The 21,222-nt window shown below is 41.4% G+C and overlaps 1 protein-coding gene across 5 annotated transcripts in view; it reads right to left on the bottom strand.

Annotated features, from left to right (window-relative positions):
* Nucleotides 1–1,263: 1,263 nt before the first annotated feature.
* The window catches only part of LOC121951030 (receptor-type tyrosine-protein phosphatase F), a 214,120-nt gene continuing 194,161 nt past the window's right edge, over nucleotides 1,264–21,222 (bottom strand). For all 5 annotated transcript variants that reach the window (XM_042497199.1, XM_042497198.1, XM_042497202.1 and 2 more), the window contains 9 exons: nucleotides 19,103–19,222; nucleotides 18,173–18,327; nucleotides 16,176–16,461; nucleotides 14,671–14,849; nucleotides 8,350–8,476; nucleotides 6,589–6,714; nucleotides 5,398–5,552; nucleotides 3,544–3,679; nucleotides 1,264–2,413 (listed from right to left, as the gene is read on the bottom strand). In XM_042497199.1, coding sequence (XP_042353133.1) covers nucleotides 2,345–2,413; nucleotides 3,544–3,679; nucleotides 5,398–5,552; nucleotides 6,589–6,714; nucleotides 8,350–8,476; nucleotides 14,671–14,849; nucleotides 16,176–16,461; nucleotides 18,173–18,327; nucleotides 19,103–19,222 — 1,353 coding nt within the window. In that variant the 3' untranslated portion in view covers nucleotides 1,264–2,344. The remainder of the gene's footprint in view (nucleotides 2,414–3,543; nucleotides 3,680–5,397; nucleotides 5,553–6,588; nucleotides 6,715–8,349; nucleotides 8,477–14,670; nucleotides 14,850–16,175; nucleotides 16,462–18,172; nucleotides 18,328–19,102; nucleotides 19,223–21,222) is intronic.

Here is a 21,222-nt window from a genome sequence, read left to right as displayed (position 1 = left end):
ATCTAATGTGTCCCCGACAAGGAGCGATATCTCCAGCTATCATCAGCTGACGCAACCAACCGCTAGTGTAACGAACAAACATGCTACAGAGCATCAACCAAAAGTGTAACGTAACAACTGTGCGCAGGGCAGTAACAAAATCTGAAGTGATCAGCTGAAGATGCATGATCGACACAAGTGTGAACGACAATGTTTCTCGGGTGTCCACTTGTGTTCGGATCACCACAACACATGTTAATGTTAACACTGTCTTTGGCATTGTTGGAACAAGAACCTTAAACAAAGGACACAGCGGTCAAACATCAGGAAATATTTTTGGGCAGTTTAACAGGCAACATTTCTGAAAACAGAAGAGCAAACTTATACAGTGAAATATTTAGCAATTAAGAATAACTATTCACATTTTTTTTTACACAACGGGATAAAGAAACAAAGCGCCACAAGCCAAGATTTGTACAAAAACCCAATTATTTAACTTTATTAACATCAATGTTTTTTCTTTTTCATCAACAGTTTCTTTTTAAATTCCAGTTCTTTATCAACAAATAGAAAACAGACTGTGTGTACAACAGATCGAACCCCTACAGCACTAAGCATTCACAAGGTAAAAATGAACATTTTTAGTTTTTCGCCAGCGTATTCAAGTCCCCCCTCCCTCCCACCGCCGCCTCCTCCACCGTCACCGCCACCGCCACCACGACATTTAGGCCTCTCGCGATCAGACGCTCCCCTCCTGCGGCTTGGGGGTGGGAGAAGATGTGTGCTTGAGTGGTGCGATTGAGTGAGGAGTTGTCCGTTTTTGATGGGTGGGGTGGGGGGTTGTGCTGTTTTTCCTCATTCAGACGGACAACCAGCTGTCAAAGTTACTATGGTAGTACAGTAGATACAACGGTGTTTCCATTAATACACACTCTAGGACAGCAGGCTCTCTGCAGTGTCTCTAGGGTTGGTAGATCAGCAGAATTAATCCTTTTTAACAATATACCTTTGAAGCTGTGTATATATCTATGTGTAATTGTACATATATATAATCAATCATAATTATATATATATTTATACTTCTATTCATGTATAAAATAATATCAGGTTTCAGTCCAAAGGGCTGAGTCTCTTTCCCTCTGGTAGGAATGGTTGATTCTGTACAGGTGCCAGCGCTGATGGCTCTACTCCTCAGCCCGTATGAACCACTTCCGCTCCTTTCGGTGTTTGTGTGGCTCAACTCCACCAAACTGACCACGCTTAATGGGCAGCAAGGAGATGGGAGGGACTTGAAGAGCAACTTTATTCAGAGATCAGGGAGTTTATTTTCTGTCAACTACCCTTTGGGTACAAAAGTCTGTTTTCCTCAGGTAAGTTCTCCGCTGTTGGAGTATGAAGGCCTCAATGCCATAGGCTTCTGATGAAAAACAAAACGAAAAAAACAAACGCGTAGAAATCATGTGCTTTCCATTTCTGTACACCTCTGATTTAGTCTCCTGTTAGCTAATTCACTTTTTGTTTTGTAAGTAGCTACCGCGTTTACAGGCCAAACTTTAGCAAGTGTGCTCTGAGTTCAATTTTTGACTTTTTTAAAACCCAAAACGGCAAGTGAAAAGGCAATTTTTTTTGAGCTATTGAACTGCGTAAGACCGAACACAATATTTATGACACATATAAATGAATAAAACAATAATATCGTGTGACAAAAGAAATCTGACAGCAGCTCAGAGAACAGTGGTCCTCCTGTATTAGTATCTAGGAACGTGTTAAAAATACATGTCCCTTGTGCTAAAAGTACCCTAAAATAAAAATTAAAAACAAAAAAAAGTACCGATTATGAAAATAATGCATGCCCTAGGCTGGGCAGTTTAAGACAGAAGAAATGTCTGATGTTAAAATGATTATTAAAAACAACAAATATACTAAACAATAACATTTGACATAATGAATCATAATATTGACAATATAATTAACAAAAAAAACAAAAAAAAAACAGAGAGAGTGCTCTCTTAGTGCTACCAGTAGCCTTTGACAATCAGGGAGGTTTGGCTTCGACAGAGCAGAGAGGCGAGCTGCCGGTCTGCGCTGTCGTTTCTGTACAAGAGTTGTCATATTTGTCAGAGTCATTGTAATGTTTCTGTTATTATTTTTAAAGCAAAATCTCATGTGGTTGGTTAAGTCGGCGTGGATCTCTGTGATTGGTTAAACCCGTCGCCGGGTCTGCAAGCGCGTCCCTTTCTCCTCCCCCTCCGGTAGCTGCGAGGGGGTCGGGTTTTAGGGGGTCAAGTGAGTGGATGGTTGCTGAGATGGGACACTTGGCACACTCCTGAGAGGTTTGACCAGGGAGGCTGCGCGGTGGGAGTGGTTATGTTGCATAGTGGTCAAAGCTCCCCAGGTACTCCAATGCTGCCCTGTAGCACAACTGGTACTGGTCCTGGAGAGGAAGAGGAGGAAGAGTAAGAAGAAAAAGAAGCCTTAGTAAGAGCGTCTGTGTGCAGATCTGGAATATGACCTATCAAACTGTATTTTTACTGTTCTGGTCCACTCTGTCCACTCTACTTCTATTGCTTGTCTCTGTCCTGGGAGAAGATTTTTCCTCTGTCGCTCCTCCTGAGGAGAGGCTTATCTGTCTAACAAGGTTCCTGCAATTTAACCCTTTGAATCCTGGAGCAACATCACTTTTCTTGTGCTGCTTTTAGACGCCTATCACAAGCTTTTAAACCTTAAGTTGTGTGATTACCTTTGAAAATATGGGGGGAAAGGCAATGAGCAGCTTGGTAAGTAATGTTCCATAAATGGCAAGAAATTCATGGATTTAGAAAACCATTTTAAAAAAGCTCAGAAAAATACCTGGAGAAAAACAGAAAAACTCGGGAAAAACTATATTTATAATTATCATAATTACATATTATTCTTATATTTTCATTCTGTGCTTCAGGCTTTTCAGGTGACACGGAGAACTTTTTGTTGTTCTTTGCTGAAATCTCAGCAGTGAAGAGACGTATTGAAAATCACTGATTTAACTTTTAAGAACCAATCATTTTTGCCACAGATACTTCTGTTGAATTTTGTTTTTATGAATAAATAATGTAAAAATGTGTGGTGAGTTTAACCACCATTATGTAATTATAAGTTTATCACAATCTAAGGAAATCATTAGAAGTGACTCTTCTCTTTAATTGTAGCTAAAGGCAGCGATGAAATTACACTTCTCTGTGTCACAGTAATCTAAATTTGATAGATAACTTTTTTTTATTTTAAAATGTTTATGAACTCATTTAAATTCATACCATGACTGTCTACTTTAAAATTCTTATTACTATGCTTTGCCTGTTTGTTATAGAATATATTTATCAATTCTTAATTCGAGGAAGATTTGACACTGGCCCTCTGTTATAGCAGCAATGAAAATTGCTTCGGAGTTTCTGAAGCACCTTTAAAACCTCTACAAAGTCAAAAAAAGGACAGTGACTGGATAACATCAAGTTTACACCTTAAAATTATTCAACAGTGACTTTGGAGTGCCAGCCTGTCAGTGTGGGATATTGAGCATGAACAGCTTACCTCGGTCTGCACCATGGCAGGCCGCTGGGTGCGAAGTGTCTTCACTGTCTGGAAGAGGTCGACCACTCCTTCATACCTCATCCTCTCCAGCACGATGCTGAGGGTGATGAAGACTCCGGTCCTGCCCACCCCGGCACTGAAGAGCAAACACACAGAAGAGTCTTTATGACAGGCTCTGAAACTCTTTATAACAGAAATGAAAGAATTAAATTGTACTTTGGTAACGAATTTCTCTGAATAAAAAAGTGACTGACCAGTGGTTTCATTAATTTTATTAAAACTGAACTGTAAATGTGTGACACAAATTATAATACCTTATTTGTTACTTTTGCTTTTATAATGTACTTTATGTGTACAGCACATCTGACTGGGACAAACAGCCCCTTATATACTGCCTGTTCAAGGCGAGAAATTGCAACAGAGGTTATAACAGCGCTGAAATGGCGTCTGCACAAACAGAACGGCCGGGAGGACGAGACCACGGACAGGACAGGTGTGACGTTTTGATGGCGTGTTATGTGTGCGAACCACTGCAGGAGATTCAGGGGCCGTTTACATGGCGACCATTTTTGCATAAAACGTTAAACCTTTGTTGCTGTTTGGTCTTTTGTTCTTACGACGATGTGTAAACGGGCGATGCACAGATCCTGTGAGAACCTTGACGTCACGGCTGCACTTCTTAATGTGCGTGGTGTTCTTCTATGGTGTGTCATTACAAAGTTATACCGCCAACTACAAGCCTGGCATGCACACAGCGTTTTTGGTTGTTTTTGGGTTTCCATGTACACGACGATTGTTCTCACAATGTTATCATATGATTGGTTTAAAAATGCTAAAGAAAAACATTTCTGTTTGAACAAGAGCCATTCTCGTCTATATGTGGCCTTAAAAAGCAGCTAGTAGCAGTAAACGGCTAACTCGACGAAGAACAACAGCAACTGTAAAATGGGAAAATAATGAGATTCTGAAGCTCTTTACCCTCTGAGCAGAGAAACAGCTCAGCTGCCATAAAACAAAGAAGGTAAATGATTGTTATTGCCATGTTACTTTCTTGCGTCACACCTGTTTTGCTTCTGTGATGCCAGCATGCTGTCCAAAATCACACCACCATTGTTTGGCTCTGTGTAAAAATGCAAAGGTGGCGCAAAGAAGGGACTTCATAACGGCCCTATGGCGTGATCTCCGTGTAGAAAAGACTAATTGTATTTTGTCAACCACGACTAAATACCCAACACCACTCAGTATAGCGTGATACAGCCCTGTAAATGACCATAAAGACTTCTTTAAGAAGAAGAATGCATTACTTTTACCTAATGAAATGGCAAATGAGTGAAATCCTTTAAAAATTTGAAAATAAAATGCAATTTTCCACACAGGATGATTTAATTAGTGTTTAAGGATCAAAGTGCAGACAATCACAGAATATCTGAACTCTGGTATAAATCCTTGTCATTATCGAAGTTGCTTGTGCTTTGTGGCACGCAGGTTATTTTCCATTTGACACTGCAGAGACAGTTATAAGACCTCTGCTGGTACATAATCACTGGAGCGTATACAAAGCTCTGAAGTAGCAGCCATCCTTTATGCCTAGAGATTTGTCTTGATTTTAATTTGTCTTATCCTGAATATGTACAATTTTTCATGACTGTGCAATAATTAATGGCTCTGAATCTGCTTTAATTACCTGTTTTATATGCTACTTATACTTATTCATTGTTTTTAAACTTATGTATGTGGTCATTGAGGTGTCTACTTGTCTGAAAAATCCTATGTGTACCACTGGAGAAACATAATTTCATTATGCAGCTGTGCAATGACAATACATTGACTGACTGACTGATTCATTTGTCGTACCTGCAGTGTACAGTGATTGGTCCATCCTGTCCAAACTGTTCCTTAGTTTTGTGCACTTGTCCAATGAAATCAATGAAGCCTTCTCCAGTTTTTGGCACTCCTTGCTCAGGCCAGTCAGTGAACTGGAATTGGCGGATTGTTCTGGACTGGCCGTCCTGAGGGGCAGCAAGTAACAAGTTTATTTAAGAGACACAATTCCTGGTAGAAAAACATGTAGGTTTATAGCGTGCATAATTCAGCTGACCTTGATTCGATGCTTTTATTTTATTTATCTCTAAGAGCAAATAACACTGCTGTACTTTTCAGTTTGTGCTTTTTTCTCTGCAGCCTTTGCTCTAATTTGCAAAAAAAAAATGAAAAAACCACACAGCACAGCTTCTCAGTCGATGTCCGCTACTACCGTAACCCTGCTGCTTTTCGCTGCAGCCATCTAATCATCCAATTTACACCTGGGATGCAATATGAATAAATCCGACGACCTGGCAGGAGAGAAAACCAGCAGGACTGAGGCACTCGTGGACCAGGACTGACAGACACTTAACTGCAACATGGAGCCCCACATCTGACAGCACTGTGATGCCAGCATGTGTGAATTAAATGTTTTTCGTGCATATTAGGACCGTATTTCTGAATCTTTCGCTCTTTGAATGCATATACTGAGAGAAGGCGCGGATGTGGGATTAGAGTGCGCCGCTGAGGGCCTTCTGATGACAGTAAAGTATATTTATAGCCCATTGAAACTACTGCATCACAGGGAGTTGCAGCACTGGCCCTCGGGGATTGAAGGCTATGCTTTTCATGTATTTTCACACAGTGCTCTCGCAACACACACACGTACAATCCATAGAGCAAGCATACTGTTACTAAATCCGGGTAAACATGTTTGATGGTGCATTCAGTTGATGTCAGCCTGTCAGGAGAAATAACACGGGATGCGTTCTGATCATCTCTACCTTGAAATCACAGTCGGTATAATTCTTAACACTTAGCGAGACTGTCAGCATTTGTATGAAAACCTAAAATTAAGATAGATTTGGGTTGGATGGTTGTATTTGTGTAAAACGCCAATCAATCCCCATTTCCCTCCATCACCAACAAGACACACACACACACACACACACACACACACACACACACATACACACACGGGCATACCCACAGATATTCACACACAGAGTGAAGCCAACATACCCTGGCATCTGTGACTTTGAACTCTCGGAGGATGTACTGGGGCATGTTGTACTCAGCCATTGGATCCACCACAAAGTACTGGTACCTGGCTGAACGCTCCGCTGGCCAGTACTGATGGCACTTCTCCTGCAAAAGAAAAGGGAGGCAAAATTTTAAGCACCTATATCTGAAGATTTTTTTTCAGTCTTTTACATAATGATTGCCTGGTGCACAAGTGCAGGATATTATTAGTACGGATTTCTGTACGTTATTAGTCATTTTGAGTCATGAGGAGGTCTCTCTCTCTCTAACAAAGGAAAATCAAGGGGAGACTAATCTGTTGTTATGAAATATTGTCTGATTCATAAACTGTGATTATGGATGAGAGGGTGATAAAAGCTATGAAATGCAGTTGAGTGCTGCTGGAATCACTCTCATAATCACAAAAAAACAACTCAGTCAAAGATATTATGGATTTAATCAAACTGGTACAGAGATGAGGGCACTGATTTTACTTCCTTCAAGGTCTAGTTTGTAGGATTTAGGGGGATAAATGAGCAGAAATGAAATAAAATAAGTATGTTTTATTAGTGTATAGTCACCTTTCTTTACCTAAAGAAGATGTTATACAGAGCATATTATTATTATAAAGATTTTTTTCACCCTCCTTTTTTGCTAATTTCAAGGTAATTTTCTTGTGCTTTTTGAAAAAAACAAATTTCTTTTTATGATTTCTTCTGATGTTGCTTATTGCCTTTTGTTCCCATGTTTTTGAAAGAAATCAAATTAATTTGTTTGGGTTTCAAATATGAAGCTGGAGCCAGCATCTGGTTAGGTTAGCTTAGCATAAAACCTGAAAATGGAGAAATAGCTACTCGTTCTCTGTCCAAAGGTGAAAAGAAAAATCAGTCTGCCAGTACCTCTTTGTGTTTGGGTAATTTTTTCCTTAATTAAATGAAATGCAATGATTGTTCTCCTCTGGAATCAAAGGCAGACCATTATAGAACCTAAAAAAAATTATAAAAGAAGTAAAGGTCATGTAGTCAGTGACAGCGTTCGAATTTTTGATTGATGCCAGACTTTGGTGCGACATTCATTGACGTCATGACCTTTCCTTCTTTCATAGTTTCCTTGAGAGAATCCAGGAGGTCACTTTTGATGGAGTCACGCCGGCTGTTTCCCCCTTTTTCCAGTCTTTGTGCTAAGCTAAGCTAACAGTCTCCTGGCGTTTTATTTAAAGGACAGATGGGAGAGTGGTATTGATTTTCTTATCTAACGCTGAGCAAAAAGCATATTCCCAAAATGACCAAACACTATATTTAAGTCTCACTCCTTGATTTTGTTGCTGTGCCTTATGACCTCTCCCCAAAATCCGCTGATCATTTTAAAGGTCACTGCTGACATTTTGAAACTCAACTCTAAACTTCCTTTCTATCTATACAAGGGCTGCCTAACTTTTTTTTCCAAAAACACCATTTAGCTTCCTAAAATATGTGATGCAGTCATGCAGTACGGGAATTATCAGTATGCTTGGAATGCACCCGATTATAATAGCACAGTATCATGCTAGTTTCAACCCAGATGTATTCCAGCTGTGGCGATAAGGAAGTTAACTTTCAACCAGAGTTAATGTTCAGGGTTGGAATTAAATAATATTTGAGCAGTGTGACGCAGTAGCTTAGCTGAAGCGACCCAGTGTATAAATATTGTTATCACTCTCTGAAACGGTCCAGTGACCTTTAACAGGTGCTGCGAGCATTGATGTATGTGTTCGTGTATTACCCGTCCCATCTCTCGTAGCTTGGTGAGCATGACGACGATGGTGGAGTTGTGCTCCCACAGCATCCTCCAGAAGTCCTCGGTGGTCTCCGCCAGCGGGCCCTGTGTGGCCAGGTAGGCCTTCTGCTGTCTAAAAACGAAACACCACAAAAAAGGAGGCAGAGATTAAACATTACACATAATAATTATGAACTTTATGGTGCTTTTACAGCTGGTGTTATAAAGCACATCACAAAGCAATAACCAGAAATGATTTAGCGATAAAGGAGTGCTGTTGTTGTAGAGGCTGTTAATCCAGCTCAAACCCCAAAATTTAATAACGGATGAGATATGCAACAAAACTAGTGCTGGAATACATTCAGACACAAATTTATTCAAATAAAATGGGGAAGAGCTGCCTGTGTTAATCCATTTTTCCATTTTTGTTCTATGGAAGCAACACGTACCATTTAACCCTTGCAAAACCTGAGAAAATTGGCAATATTTCATTCTGAAACATGGGAAGAAGGCAATGAGCAATGAAAGAAGAAATGGTGCAAAAAGTAGCAAGAAATTAGGTTAAATTACAAGAAAATTACATACAATTTAACAAAATAAATGCATAGGTAAATAAAATGTACATGACACTAACAAAAAAAGCACAAAAACGACCTGAAAAAAGTGCTTAAAAATGATAACAATTTTCTTACAAAGTTTTATGTATGTAATTATGATTATAATAACTATAGTTTTCTATAGTTTTTTTCTTTTTTCTCTTGATATTTTTTTACCTAGCTTTTTTAAAAAAAACAACTGAAGTCTACTAATTTGTGAAAAATTCTCATTGCCCTTTTTTCCCATGTTTTTGAAAGAAATTGCACCAATTTATTTTTAGGGTTCAAAGGTTTAAGTATGAGTGAAAGGCACATAAAAGCAGCACAAGGAGAGTGATGTCGCTCCAGGTTTCAAAGGATAATGAACATTCATATAAGAAGAACCTACAGTGGCATGACTTATAAGAAATCTAAACCCAGAAGGTCTTAATGCTTAAAAGCATTCAGCAGCAAATATGTAAAGTCCTGTTGTCCTTGTACTGTTTGCCATAATTTTCTCTTTCCTAATGCCAACAAGACAAATTCCAACACGTTTAATGAACATAGCAAATAATCCTTGGCAACTATCATCATCATTGAGCTACTTAAGCCGGTATATATCCTCTACATCTTCCTCCTTCCGCTCTGTAAGGCTCCACAGAATGAGAGAGAGAGCACTTGATATGCTCACAAAACCAGAGATGAGCTCATCCACTGAGCCAGAGCTGTGCTGGTGTCCTACGTGACTTTGGCTCAGCTGAGCAGTTTTCCTGTCAAACAGCAGGTGGCAGCAGCGCACCGAACAACACACCGAGAGGCAGCTGAGTAATCCAACACCAAACACGCGTGATCGTGCACGCACACTCTCACATGTCTGCAGCACGTCTAAGTTTGCATTCAGGTGTACGAATATGCACGAATAGGTAGTTTTTTTGCATGTATATTGAGACACGCTACTACACACACGCACACAGTCACACACTGAGCCATGGCTGAGCAACTAATGAAGGTGCTGCAGGCAAAGCACTAATGTGGAACCGGGAGATTAGAATATGCTCAGGGCCTCGCTCGCACAAATAAAGAAACAACAGATTGGTTGAGAGGAGAGGAGATGGCGTACGAGGAGAGGGAAGGCAACAGAGTGAGGAGTCAAATTAAAAAGATGAAAACAGAGGGGAAGAGAAATGCAAAGTAAAGAGAGGGGATGCACAAAGTAGAGGGGGAAGATGTTGAGAGGGAAATTTGAGGAGATGAAACGAGTGAGCGCTGCTCTCTCCAGCTGGTCATCAGAGTGCAAAGTAAAAGTGACTGTTGGAGGAGAGGTGAGAGAAGAGGAGAAGAGAAAAAAAGGAGTGAGGAGAGAAGAAGAGAGAGGAGGAAAGGAGATGAGAGGAGTGGGGGAAAATGAGATAAGAGGAAAAAAGAGGAGAAGAGATGAGACGAAAAGGATGAAAATGAAAACGTCGGAAAAGGGAATGTAAGAGCGGACGAGGAATAAAGAGAAGCAAAGCTAAACACGGGATGAATGCTAAATTTCAAATTGATAGGGTGGACCCCTCTAACCTCCCCATAATACAGCCCCTAGCCAAAACAAAAACAATTCTAACCGTATCACACAATACTGACTTCTCTGCACACAGTGTCCTGATGAGCGCGCTGCCAAACAGCACAAAGCACTCTCTGCATCATCCCACATGACTGCAGTGCTTGAGGACATAGTGTTTCATTTCAACCTCATTACAATGCTAAAACTCCAGCCTGCATCGGAGCATATCCAGGGCTCCCGCCCCTGATAGCATAGCTGGAATCAATGGTTCGCCTCTCATTAGCTTAGCATATTATTGGCTTTTCTTGAAGACGCTGGGGTGAAGGGCACTGGAGGCCCCTGTTTAGTTTTTATTTATGCCCGGGCTTTAAAAGTGGCTTAATCACACAGTGCCGCCGGTGCACACAACAGGTCCCCACCCGGATATGTCTGTGTCTGCCATGATGTTTGGATGGAAAATTAAGATGGCGAGTGAGAGAAGAGGGTGGGAGGAGAGAGAGAGCAAGAGGAAAGAAGTAAGAAGGAGACAGATTAAGGAGGAGAATCGAGAGAGACAAAGATAGAAAAGGGTAAAAATAAAGAAGGACAGGGATGGAAAAAGAGGAAAAGCAGAGAACACGGAGAAGGGAAAAAAAGGGAGGGAGGAGTTAGGAAAACACACTTCATTACACTACTCTCTTGCTGCAATTATGCTATTTACACAGCAACAATAGAGGGTCTGCCTCTGCGGAGCACCTTCTCATTAACAACAGGGCTGGAGGAAGAGGAGGGAGTTGGGGGGAGGGGGTGTTGTCTCTGTCACGGCCTGGTACGAAGCAGAACCCCATATGGACTGAATGGCATTTCAGGCTGGCTAAATCCATCCCCTCGCTGTACACTTCAACCACAGACGAGCCAGCTCAGTCTGTCACTTCTCTGGTACTTATATAGATATAAAACAGAGAGCTGCCTTTTCATCTTCCTCCCTCTAGGAAGCAATTTGGACTCGCAGAGCACACAAGGACATGCAGTAGCTTCGATAGGAAAGCGGCAGTGGCTCAGCAGACGAGAGCCACATTGACAGAGCCGGGAGTAATTCTTGCAACTGGATACTGCCCACTGCGGACTCATCTTCAGTCCCCTCCCATACATTTTCATCTAGTCCGCTGTGGATACCTACGGTGTTTTTCACACCTGTAACAATCTCTGATGCCAGAAAACAACTGCAGACACATTCAGTGCAGTCCGGAAGGTATTAGGAACAGCAATGCAATTTCTGTTGTGCAGGCTCTGTACTCCAGGACATTGGACATGAAATAAAACAATGACTGCAAGGTTAAAGTGCAGACTCTGAGGATGTTTACATCCACATCAGAGAAACTGTGATGGATTTTAGGAGACGGACAGTAATTGAAAACCTTAATACGTGGTTGAAAGTCCTGCTCAAACGATGCCTGCCTTGAAATCTGTGACTCATCATCAGTGCACTTGGTATTTTTCCCTGGATTGACCTCATTTGGATTGACAGGTGACTTAAATTTCACTGTGAGGCAACAAAAAAAATTGTTGGTGACCCTGTTTTCATGTTTAGTAGGATTAAGCAGAGTACCCAGATGAAACAAGTACAGGTAATGTGCTTTCAGGGTTCCCACAGTCATACAATTCAGAGAAAAGTTATGGAATTAGAAAAAACTGACCTAGAAATGTTTTGAAAATACATTTTTTGGGGTATCATTAAAGATATGCTCATAAAAACCCCAAAATGTGTGTAATATTAAGCACAATACTTTGCATTTAAAATCTAGCGCTGCGCTGTGGGACTGTTGGTTGGATCTTTGGTCCTCTGTCCCGCAAAAAGGGGCATGGCCATCATGTTTTGCAAAGTACCCATTTTTGCTGGTCTTGTTTTTTGGCACACAAAACTGGTTTCGTCAGGAATGTGTTCTTTGTGAGTAAAGATAGCAAGCGTTAGCAGTGTGCTTATTCACAAATGCCTAGGAGGCAACTGTTTTAAGTCCTACGCTTTCTAAAATACATAAAGTCACGATAATGTGGTAAAATATTATAAAAAAGTTATGGAAAAGCTTTGCAAATATATTGGCAAAAATGTGGGAACCCTGTACTTTATATAACAATCATCCAAGTAAAATGTGTCAATACCTGTACTCATAATGAAGTAAAATCCTTGTCAGGGTAGATGCTTTCAATTTCTTACTCTTTCTTACTCTTGTGATCAGAAATGATCAATCCTGAGCTTTTTCTGTAAATAGTTTTCCAATAAACTACAAGTATATTAACTTCTGATCAACCCATCTCAATAAACTTCTGGTTTAACTCCACCCATTTTGAGTTAAATTCACACCCACTTCTCATTCAAACCCCGCCCACTTCGAGTACAGGTACAGATAATTTAGCTGGTTTAACAAATACAGACACAGACAATAATATACTCACTCATCACTAACATTTAGGATCACTTTCCTGCTGCTATGTCCCAAAATGGACATGAACACCCTCAAACACCCTTAAAGGTGCACTATACATGGTTGCTGGTTACAGTTTGTTGAGTTAAAGTAAAAAACAATCCCAGATTCACCAGCGTTTGGCCTCTCTATACTTGTGTTTTTCCTTAACTGTCTCTTGGATGCCTGCTGCATGTGGTCTGACACCTGGTTGCTACCTTTTTATGAAGCCCCGACCTCACCTGACCGCTGTGGGGGTACACTCCCATAAAGCGAGAGAGAAGAGGGTGAGAGGAGAAAGAGAAAGGAGAGATGTAAAGGCGACAAATTAAAGAGAATGGAGAGAGAAAGAGATAGAGATGGGTAAAAATAAAGAAGGAAAGGGGAGAAAAATAGAGAAAAGGGATGCCTGCTGCTAATGGTCTGGCACCTGGTTGCTGCCTTTTACTGAAGCTCCGACCTCACCTGACCGCTGTGGGAGTACACACCCATAAAGTGAGAGAAGAGAATGAGAGGAGAGAGAGAAAAAAGAGGCACAAAGCAGAGAGATTAAGCAGGAAAATAGAAAGGGACAGAGACAGAGGGGTAAAAATAAGGAAGGAAAGGGAAAAAAAAACAGAGAAAATGGATGCCTGCTGCTTATGGTCTGGAAGCTGGTTGCTACCTTTTAATAAAGCCTCGACGTCACCTGAGCGCTGTCGGGGTACACGTCCATAAACGACCAGAGAACCGAAAATATAAGAAAATAATATTATACAGGCAGAGGCTCTGCAGATGAATTGCCACGCAGTTAAAGTGGGTCATAAGTGATGATTGAGAGGGATTACTTCTGTATTTCAGGAAAATCCTGCCTATAATACTGTATATTTAAAGGATTAGGTTGCTGTTGTTCTAAATTATCTTATTGTCAATGCATACAATAAACTGAATCTACCAACAGGTATTACAAGGGACGAAGGGTCGATATGCCGATATAAAAATAACCAGTTTGACGAAATAAAGAAAAAATTGGGTTGTGATATCAGCATGTTGGCCAATATTTAAAGCCAATGTCTGCCGATACCGATGACGTGTCGATATTATTGTGCATCCCGAGCTATTACCTGTGCAACCAAAGCCTGATGCAACTTATACTCCATGCCATAGACCTTTCATTGTTGTCCAAAAAGTATTTAAAGCAAATCAATGAACCACACTGCTGCACTGGGTCCTGCGGCATTAATTACTCACTAGAGCACCAAATGTGTATTAATCTGTTAACGAAAATAGTCCCCAACAAATGCTCTACTTAATCCCGTTTTGCTAAAAACTACAGTGCCCAGCTGTTTCTGGAAATAATGAACCTTATTTAAAAAAACATCAACATTTGTGACCTGTTTTTTAAAGATTTCCATCTTCAGTAAGAATAAATCTGCTTGAGGATGAGAGCCAAGGTAGTGTGGTGTGGGTAATGAAACTGAGAGATGGATTAATATATTGTTGGTTTTCTTCTTTCCATGGGATCTGTTGACAATAGGATAAAAATAGACCCTTTCTTGACAACATAAACATTCCTAATGGGTCCCTTTGTATTTTCTGTTGAAATGTTTGTTAACGCAGTAACTGACAGGAAGCAAACAGGGACTGAAGCTGTTGCCCTGGCAATAGAGTAGCAATGAAAAGCTCTATAGAATAATGCAGCCTGTCCTTTAAAGCTGAAAGACAGCACTTTAATCACACTCATCGCCATCATATTCAGCTATTGAAGGTGAGGTTCTCTGCTGACCTGTAGCCGTCGATGCAGCTGGCGTTGATGTAGTCAGAGCCCTCTACGCCACGGATGGGCTGCAGGCAGACGCGGGTGGACTCGAAAGGCATGATGTTGACCAGGCGGTTCTTGAACTTGTTGCAGGGCAAGTTGGCGCTGATGAAGCGTGACGTGTGGGCTTTGGAGTTGGCCAGTCTCTGTTTAATAAAAGGTTGGAAGATATCAGAAAGGGAGAGAGATGGAGAGAAAAAAATGAGTGACCTGTGACCTGTGGTAAACAAACATGGGAGGTCTGAAACGCTTGCCTGTCAAGTCTCTATTTAGAACTTAGACTTAAGGTTTCCTGTCGAGATAAATAAGAAGTGCTGCTGGTAGGTGCAGTGGACTTGTCTCCCATAGAGTCCAAGTGCTTGGAGGACTGTGGGCGTGACAATCTGAGTGCTGGCAGTGGACGGAGCACAGATGGACAGCACAGGAGTGTGTGTGGACAGTCATGGTACTCCGGGAGAATTTGTGTGTGTGTGTTGTGGCCAGACTGTGTAGGCATGGAGGCTGTGGCCCCCACATACGCCGCAATCATTCTCTCACTCTTTCATTCTCCGTTGTTGGCAGGAGTGTAGATGCTATTATCATTTCAAACAGAATGGATCATGGTCATAAGAGGGCTAATGGCAGAGCCGCGCTGGGAGGAAAGTGTGTAATAACATCACAGTCGATGGCTATTGACAGAAGGTGTGTGTGTGTGTATTGCGAGTCACCTTGAACACCAGCTGTGTGTATGTGCCTGTGTCAGTCATTTTGTAATGCTCCACATGTCGGTGTGTTGATGTGTTGTGTGTTTATGTGTGCTTGTTCAGGTCCATTTGTCTCTGGAACACGTGTGTTCGTATGTACTGACTCCACAGTGTTACTGTAGCTGCTGGGATGCCTCAGCACCAATGTCACAGAGAAAAAAATCCTGTTCACTGGCTTAATTGGTGAATTAATTATGTCAAACATGTTTAAACCACTATGTGATCACATAAGCACAACAGTGACACCCTGGACAGAAGGTCAAAAATCGCAACTGCAGTCTCATGCCCTTTCCATGACATTAGATGATAAAAGAATGAGCACCGCATGGTGCTTCCAGATCAGAGTTGATTGAGAAATTTTTGAAAATCTGGTTTTTAGCAAGAAAAATTTGCAGTGCACTATAAACTAGGTATACTGCCACATGGTTGCATGCCTCAACGCACCAGTCAAGTTGCACTTACACTTTACATCCATGTCTTTGAAAACATGGATGCTTCACATACAGATCTACACAATCAGCACAGTTTCAAGGTGGTTCTTGAAAAACATGATGCTTCTGGCCTGGGCTATCGCTGACATGGAGGCATAGTAAAGCTGTTCTAAAATGTCTTTTCTTAAGTAAAATTCTTCATTACACCCCACAGGAGACATTTCTTACAATAAAAAAAATAATCAAATAGATCTTTAAGTCATACTTGTCTGAGGTGTGGGGCTTATCTTCAACTCACCTTGAACTCCAACTCCATGGCAGTAACCGTCTCGCCGGGCGGGGGCTGGGTGAGTTTCTGGATGTGGGCGTACAGGTTGCGCGCCGGCACCTCAGTGTTGCCGCAGGTGGCGGCCTCCAGCAGGGCTTCATGAATGAAGATGTACTGGTCCTCGGTCTGGACCATGTAGTTCCTCTGGGCACGCATGCACGTCACGTGGCCGTAGATGTCTACAGACTTCTCGTGCTTCATGCGCTCCAGCATGGCATCGATCACGATGAAGCAGCCAGTCCTGCCCACGCCCGCACTGATGGAGAGAGTTGGAGAGAGAGAGGAGAGGTAAAGAACTTCATGTTTCACTATAAAGAACAGATAATTCTCTTACGTCTGTTTACGCTGTGTAAGATCTGCTGATAGTAAAAACACTTTGGTAAACATCTAAAGAGACGAAACTAAAGCACAAGGTTATCAGTGCTGAGCTGGAAAACCAAAGCACTTATAAACTATTTAATCACAGCAGTTCTGAGTTTAAGGGTAACTTTTGTTTTTTTTTTTTTAACCTGGTCCTTATTTTCTCACATTTTTGTGTCTAAGTGACGAATGGGAAGAACAGTTTTTGAAATTGGTCCAGTATTTAGTGAGACCACTGTGGCCGGGCACCACTAAACAAGCAGAAATGTAGCCATTTGGGGACTTTGGGTACCATCAAATTACGTTCACTGTAAGTGCCTGCTTTTGCCCCTGACGGCTTGGATTAAGTCTAACAACATTAAGGAACGTCTCACTGCAGAGACAGACTTTTTTTGTTGAAGAGTAAGACCCTTTTTGTTTAACCAAAAACAGCCCCCAAATTGCTATCATTAAACCCCGCAATCTCTATTAAAAAATACAGTAATTTCAGCTTATAGAGAGCCAGCATATTTTCACATCTAACTGGGTAAATTAAGGATTTATTTAAACCAAGCAAGAAATGGTGTTTGTTAAAACAGTGAAAAGATGAACAAAGACAGCTTTTGTGTATTTTATTTAGTTTCTCTACACGTTAAATTAACTGTGTTTTGCAGTAATAAAAATTACTCTTTATATAAATGCAGTCTGGCAGGTTTGGCAATGGCAATTTTGGGGCTGTTTCTGTTTAACTAAGAGGATCTTACTCCTTAACAAAACAAGATCCTTTCCATAATGTTTTCAGACACTTATAATAACAGCCTGAGCCTGTCAGTGGCAAAAATAAGCACTGCAAGTGGATATACATTGATGGTGCTCAGTCATCTATTAACATTACATTGCAGCCTTTTTTGCCGCTGGCAGCTGCAGCCCTCTAGTTTAATACTTGGACCAGTTTCAAAAATTGGTGTTGTCACTTAGACATAGAAACATGAGAAAACAGGGTCCAGGTTGTCAAACAGAAGTTACCATTTGATATATCGCCCAAGAGAACTGATCATACAAGATACAAATGACTTCTGTGTTATAAGGTGTCAGTTTTTGCATTTTCTCTTTTCTTCTGTCTCTTTTTCTGCATACATTCTTATTGTAAAATATATGCACTTTATGTTTGTCTGTCAAAATGCACGTCACATCAAATGGGATTAGATGTGAGTATGAATGTTCAACTGAATGTGATCAAAAAGGGTGAAATAAAAAAAACTGAGATGTGGCAAGATGCATTGAGAAAATGTAAATAAGGTTTCTAGTCCAATTATGTTCTCTGTGCCTGACAACTGAAAATTGTACATTTTCTTTCCATTTTAGTTGATTTAAATCCTTTAACTCAAGACTTGGACATAGTAAAATTGCAATTTGTGCACAACTTTAATTATTGTAGATGAGAGAATTTCAACATCTCTGTTGCATGTGGGGTCCCTTACAGTGTATTGGCACTGATCTACGATTAAAAAACACAAACCTGACTTAACCGGTCCTTTTCATCCATGAAGAAAATAAGTCATGCAAAAATAAATGGCAGTTCAGTTATTGTATGCACACATACTTGGCTCATCCCAGTCTACACCCACCTGCAGTGGACCACCATGGGCCCTGCATCTGGAGGATTGCAGGCCTTTACCCGCCGTAGGAAGGCCAGGATGGGGGTGGGGTACTCTGGCACCCCGTGGTCCGGCCAGGCCATGAACTGGAACTGTCTCACCTCTCTCTTCTCACTGGAGCCATTCTGTAGGAGAGTCAGTACAGCAGAGAGGTGTACATTTATGCTTAGTGGGATACCTGACATAGCAAATTGTAATCGGCTGCTTTTCAAAGATAAACTTGTCATGCTGGGAAACATTGTCTTGAACAGGTTGAGGTCACGCTGATTTGATGAAAGGGAGCTGAAATTATACAACTGAAATTTGAAAAGCATGAGTGATTTAATCGGAAATGTGGCTATTTTAAGATGAGGTCGCGAGTTTACTCAGAACTTTGATAGCAGCACATAATGTGTTCTGCTTCATGGCTGTGATCACTCTGCAAGTGTAGGTGTAGATAAAGTGTATAATTTTGGAATTGAACTCAGCAGTTTCTCAGAAACGGTTTCTTGGCATTGTCACCATTCCTGATAGAAACTGCTCCAGCTGGAGACTTGCATTTAATTAGGAATTATAATAATGTTAGAAATTATAAGTAAGTAATGGGAAAAAGTACGAGAAATAAAGGGCACATCAGTCACTTCATCATTGCACTGAAGTATATGAATCAAAGTGAAAAACTGAAATATTTTATTGCCTTTCAGAGAACAAGAGACCAATCTTGGATGTTAAAAACCAATTACAGCAGTGAAAAAACGATTCCAGTGGTAATAGCCTTTATCTGTCTTCAGAAAAATAAGAAATTACATTTTAAAATGTGACCCCAAGTAATGATGAACGGCAATTACCTGCTGGGAACATCTCCCCAATGAGCGTGCCTCACTATATGGTTAAATGCAATAAGGAACGGCAGTACTGTACCTTGTAGAGGGCAAAAGTACGGACGCTGTAAGTGGCCAACTCCACGGTGTCCAGCATGGTGACCTGGATCATTCCATAGGTCTCTGTTCCTCGCGACGGCCAGTACTGGTCACACTTCACCTGGCAGAGCAAGACAGAGGGCACACTGTCAGGAGTGAACCGCCGCTAGCATCCAACACGAGGCTAGTGAGAGGCTTGTAGGATCACACTGATTAACAAGGAGGGAACATCAGAGAGGTCAGATCAAAGGCTTTGTCTGCTGTCTAATTAAAAGCGGAAGACTCAGAGTCAGCTCCTGTATCTGCTAAAAAATGAGCGCGGGTGAATCGAACATGTGCATGTGCACCCATGTGTGTCTCCATTTGAAGTGGGCTTCAAAAGGGCATTAAAAAACCCACTTTGTCTTTTACCGACCTGTGATCACTTTCAATTAGCTAATTGTCGGCTGGTTCGCGACCTTTTGTCATGTATGCTTTTGGCGCATTCGTGATGATTGGACACTGCATTGTGGAGGGAGATGTATCTAAAAGCCTGTCCTCGCCTGTCGTGGCTGGACAGCAGGTTCGGCCACCTGGCTCCATATGTGCACAGAACTAACTTCACTGTGAATGAGGCTAAAAATCCTCCAAATACTGGCACTGGGTACTCTGTGTATCTTTGAAAATGACAGACTGGCCTTTGCCACAGTTATTACTCTACTCCCTCTCTTTGGTATGGATCCACTGGCATTAGACTAGAAAAAAAAAGCTCTTTTAAAATGGTTTACTTCTTCTTCAGTCAAACATGCACATGAACCCTTCCTCATCAGACTGGTCTGGCTGTAACTGGAGTTTGGCTCTGGTTTTAAAACAATAATAGGGCGTCCGTTCTAAAAACGTTGGGCAAATACCTCCTAAACTACTTGAGAATAATTTGGAGTCAAAAAATAGGCCACGCAGTTGCACAATCATGCTTCATTTGATTTTTCTAACACCTAATTTAATAGTTGTTCACAAGGTCTGCAAGTATCTAGAGGCGATGAGTCACATCATTATCTAAACACTCCGGCGTAGTCCTCTGATTGGTCTTGCTTCTAGCTTCTAGGCTCAGTTGATTCTCTGTGGATGTTTTCAAGACTAAAATCTTGTTTGGATAAACAGTCTTTAACAATTTTCCTCCACCTACTATGTGCTGTAAGAAGGAGGCTGAACCCATTTTCAATCGGTCACAGGCACTCTGAATAATGGCTTAAAAAATTTTAGAAGTGTGTGGGTAAAGTTTGTCATTTCACAGAGTCTCTACAAGTCTGCTCAACTCCCTTTTTGCATATAGAAACGGAGCAAATGCAAAGTGTCAGGATTGCAGGGACAAGGACTTGCTGCTATTGATTTGGATAACATGCAGAGGAAGAGATGTGGCGTGGCTAAGCTAATCATATTGATACTGCAGTACCGAGATGACATTTGGAAGCACCTCGGCTGTCTCGGCGAGCTGGTACAAATCGACAAAAACGAAATGTGCTAAAATTCACCCCCTCACATTTCACCTCCCCTGGTGACAGCTCCCATTCAGAGGCAGAGGTACACCTTGCAGGAGAAACTCAATTGAGTGATGGGGAACCGCTCGCAGTACAAACATATGGATTAGCAGTCACCACTGTAATGAATATCTCTGTGCTGACTGAGACTGGGTGGCATATTCTCCCTCGCAAACACACACACACACACACACATAAACATATGCAGACACACGCACACACACAGACCACAGGTTTCACTATCATCTGCTTCTGCTTTGAAGCCTGCCTCTCACATGTCGTCGCCTGGCCTTTTGCAGAGGACACAGACCGCTTATCTAGACATATACACACAACCACACGCGCACACAACTGAGTAATACCTCTGGTCTGACTTCAAGTCCTGACCTTTGAGGGTTTCACTAACTGGTAATGATAGTGCTAGAGGAAGCTGGAATTTGCCTGCTGAAGGATCTCATCATATTTGTCAAGCTCCTGCTCTGTTTGACATGAGACATCCGTCTGGCTGTGTGGTGGGAGATTAACACACTCACCATATGTGTGCGTGTCTGTGTGCGTGTGTGTGCGAAAGACATAGACAAATGGAGGATGTGTGTTCATGTAA

The sequence above is a fragment of the Plectropomus leopardus genome, chromosome 12 (assembly GCF_008729295.1).
Source record: "Plectropomus leopardus isolate mb chromosome 12, YSFRI_Pleo_2.0, whole genome shotgun sequence".
Classification (NCBI taxonomy): domain Eukaryota; kingdom Metazoa; phylum Chordata; class Actinopteri; order Perciformes; family Serranidae; genus Plectropomus; species Plectropomus leopardus.
The sequence above is the reverse complement of the archived record's forward strand: the minus strand, read 5'-3'. Positions and strand labels throughout refer to the sequence as shown.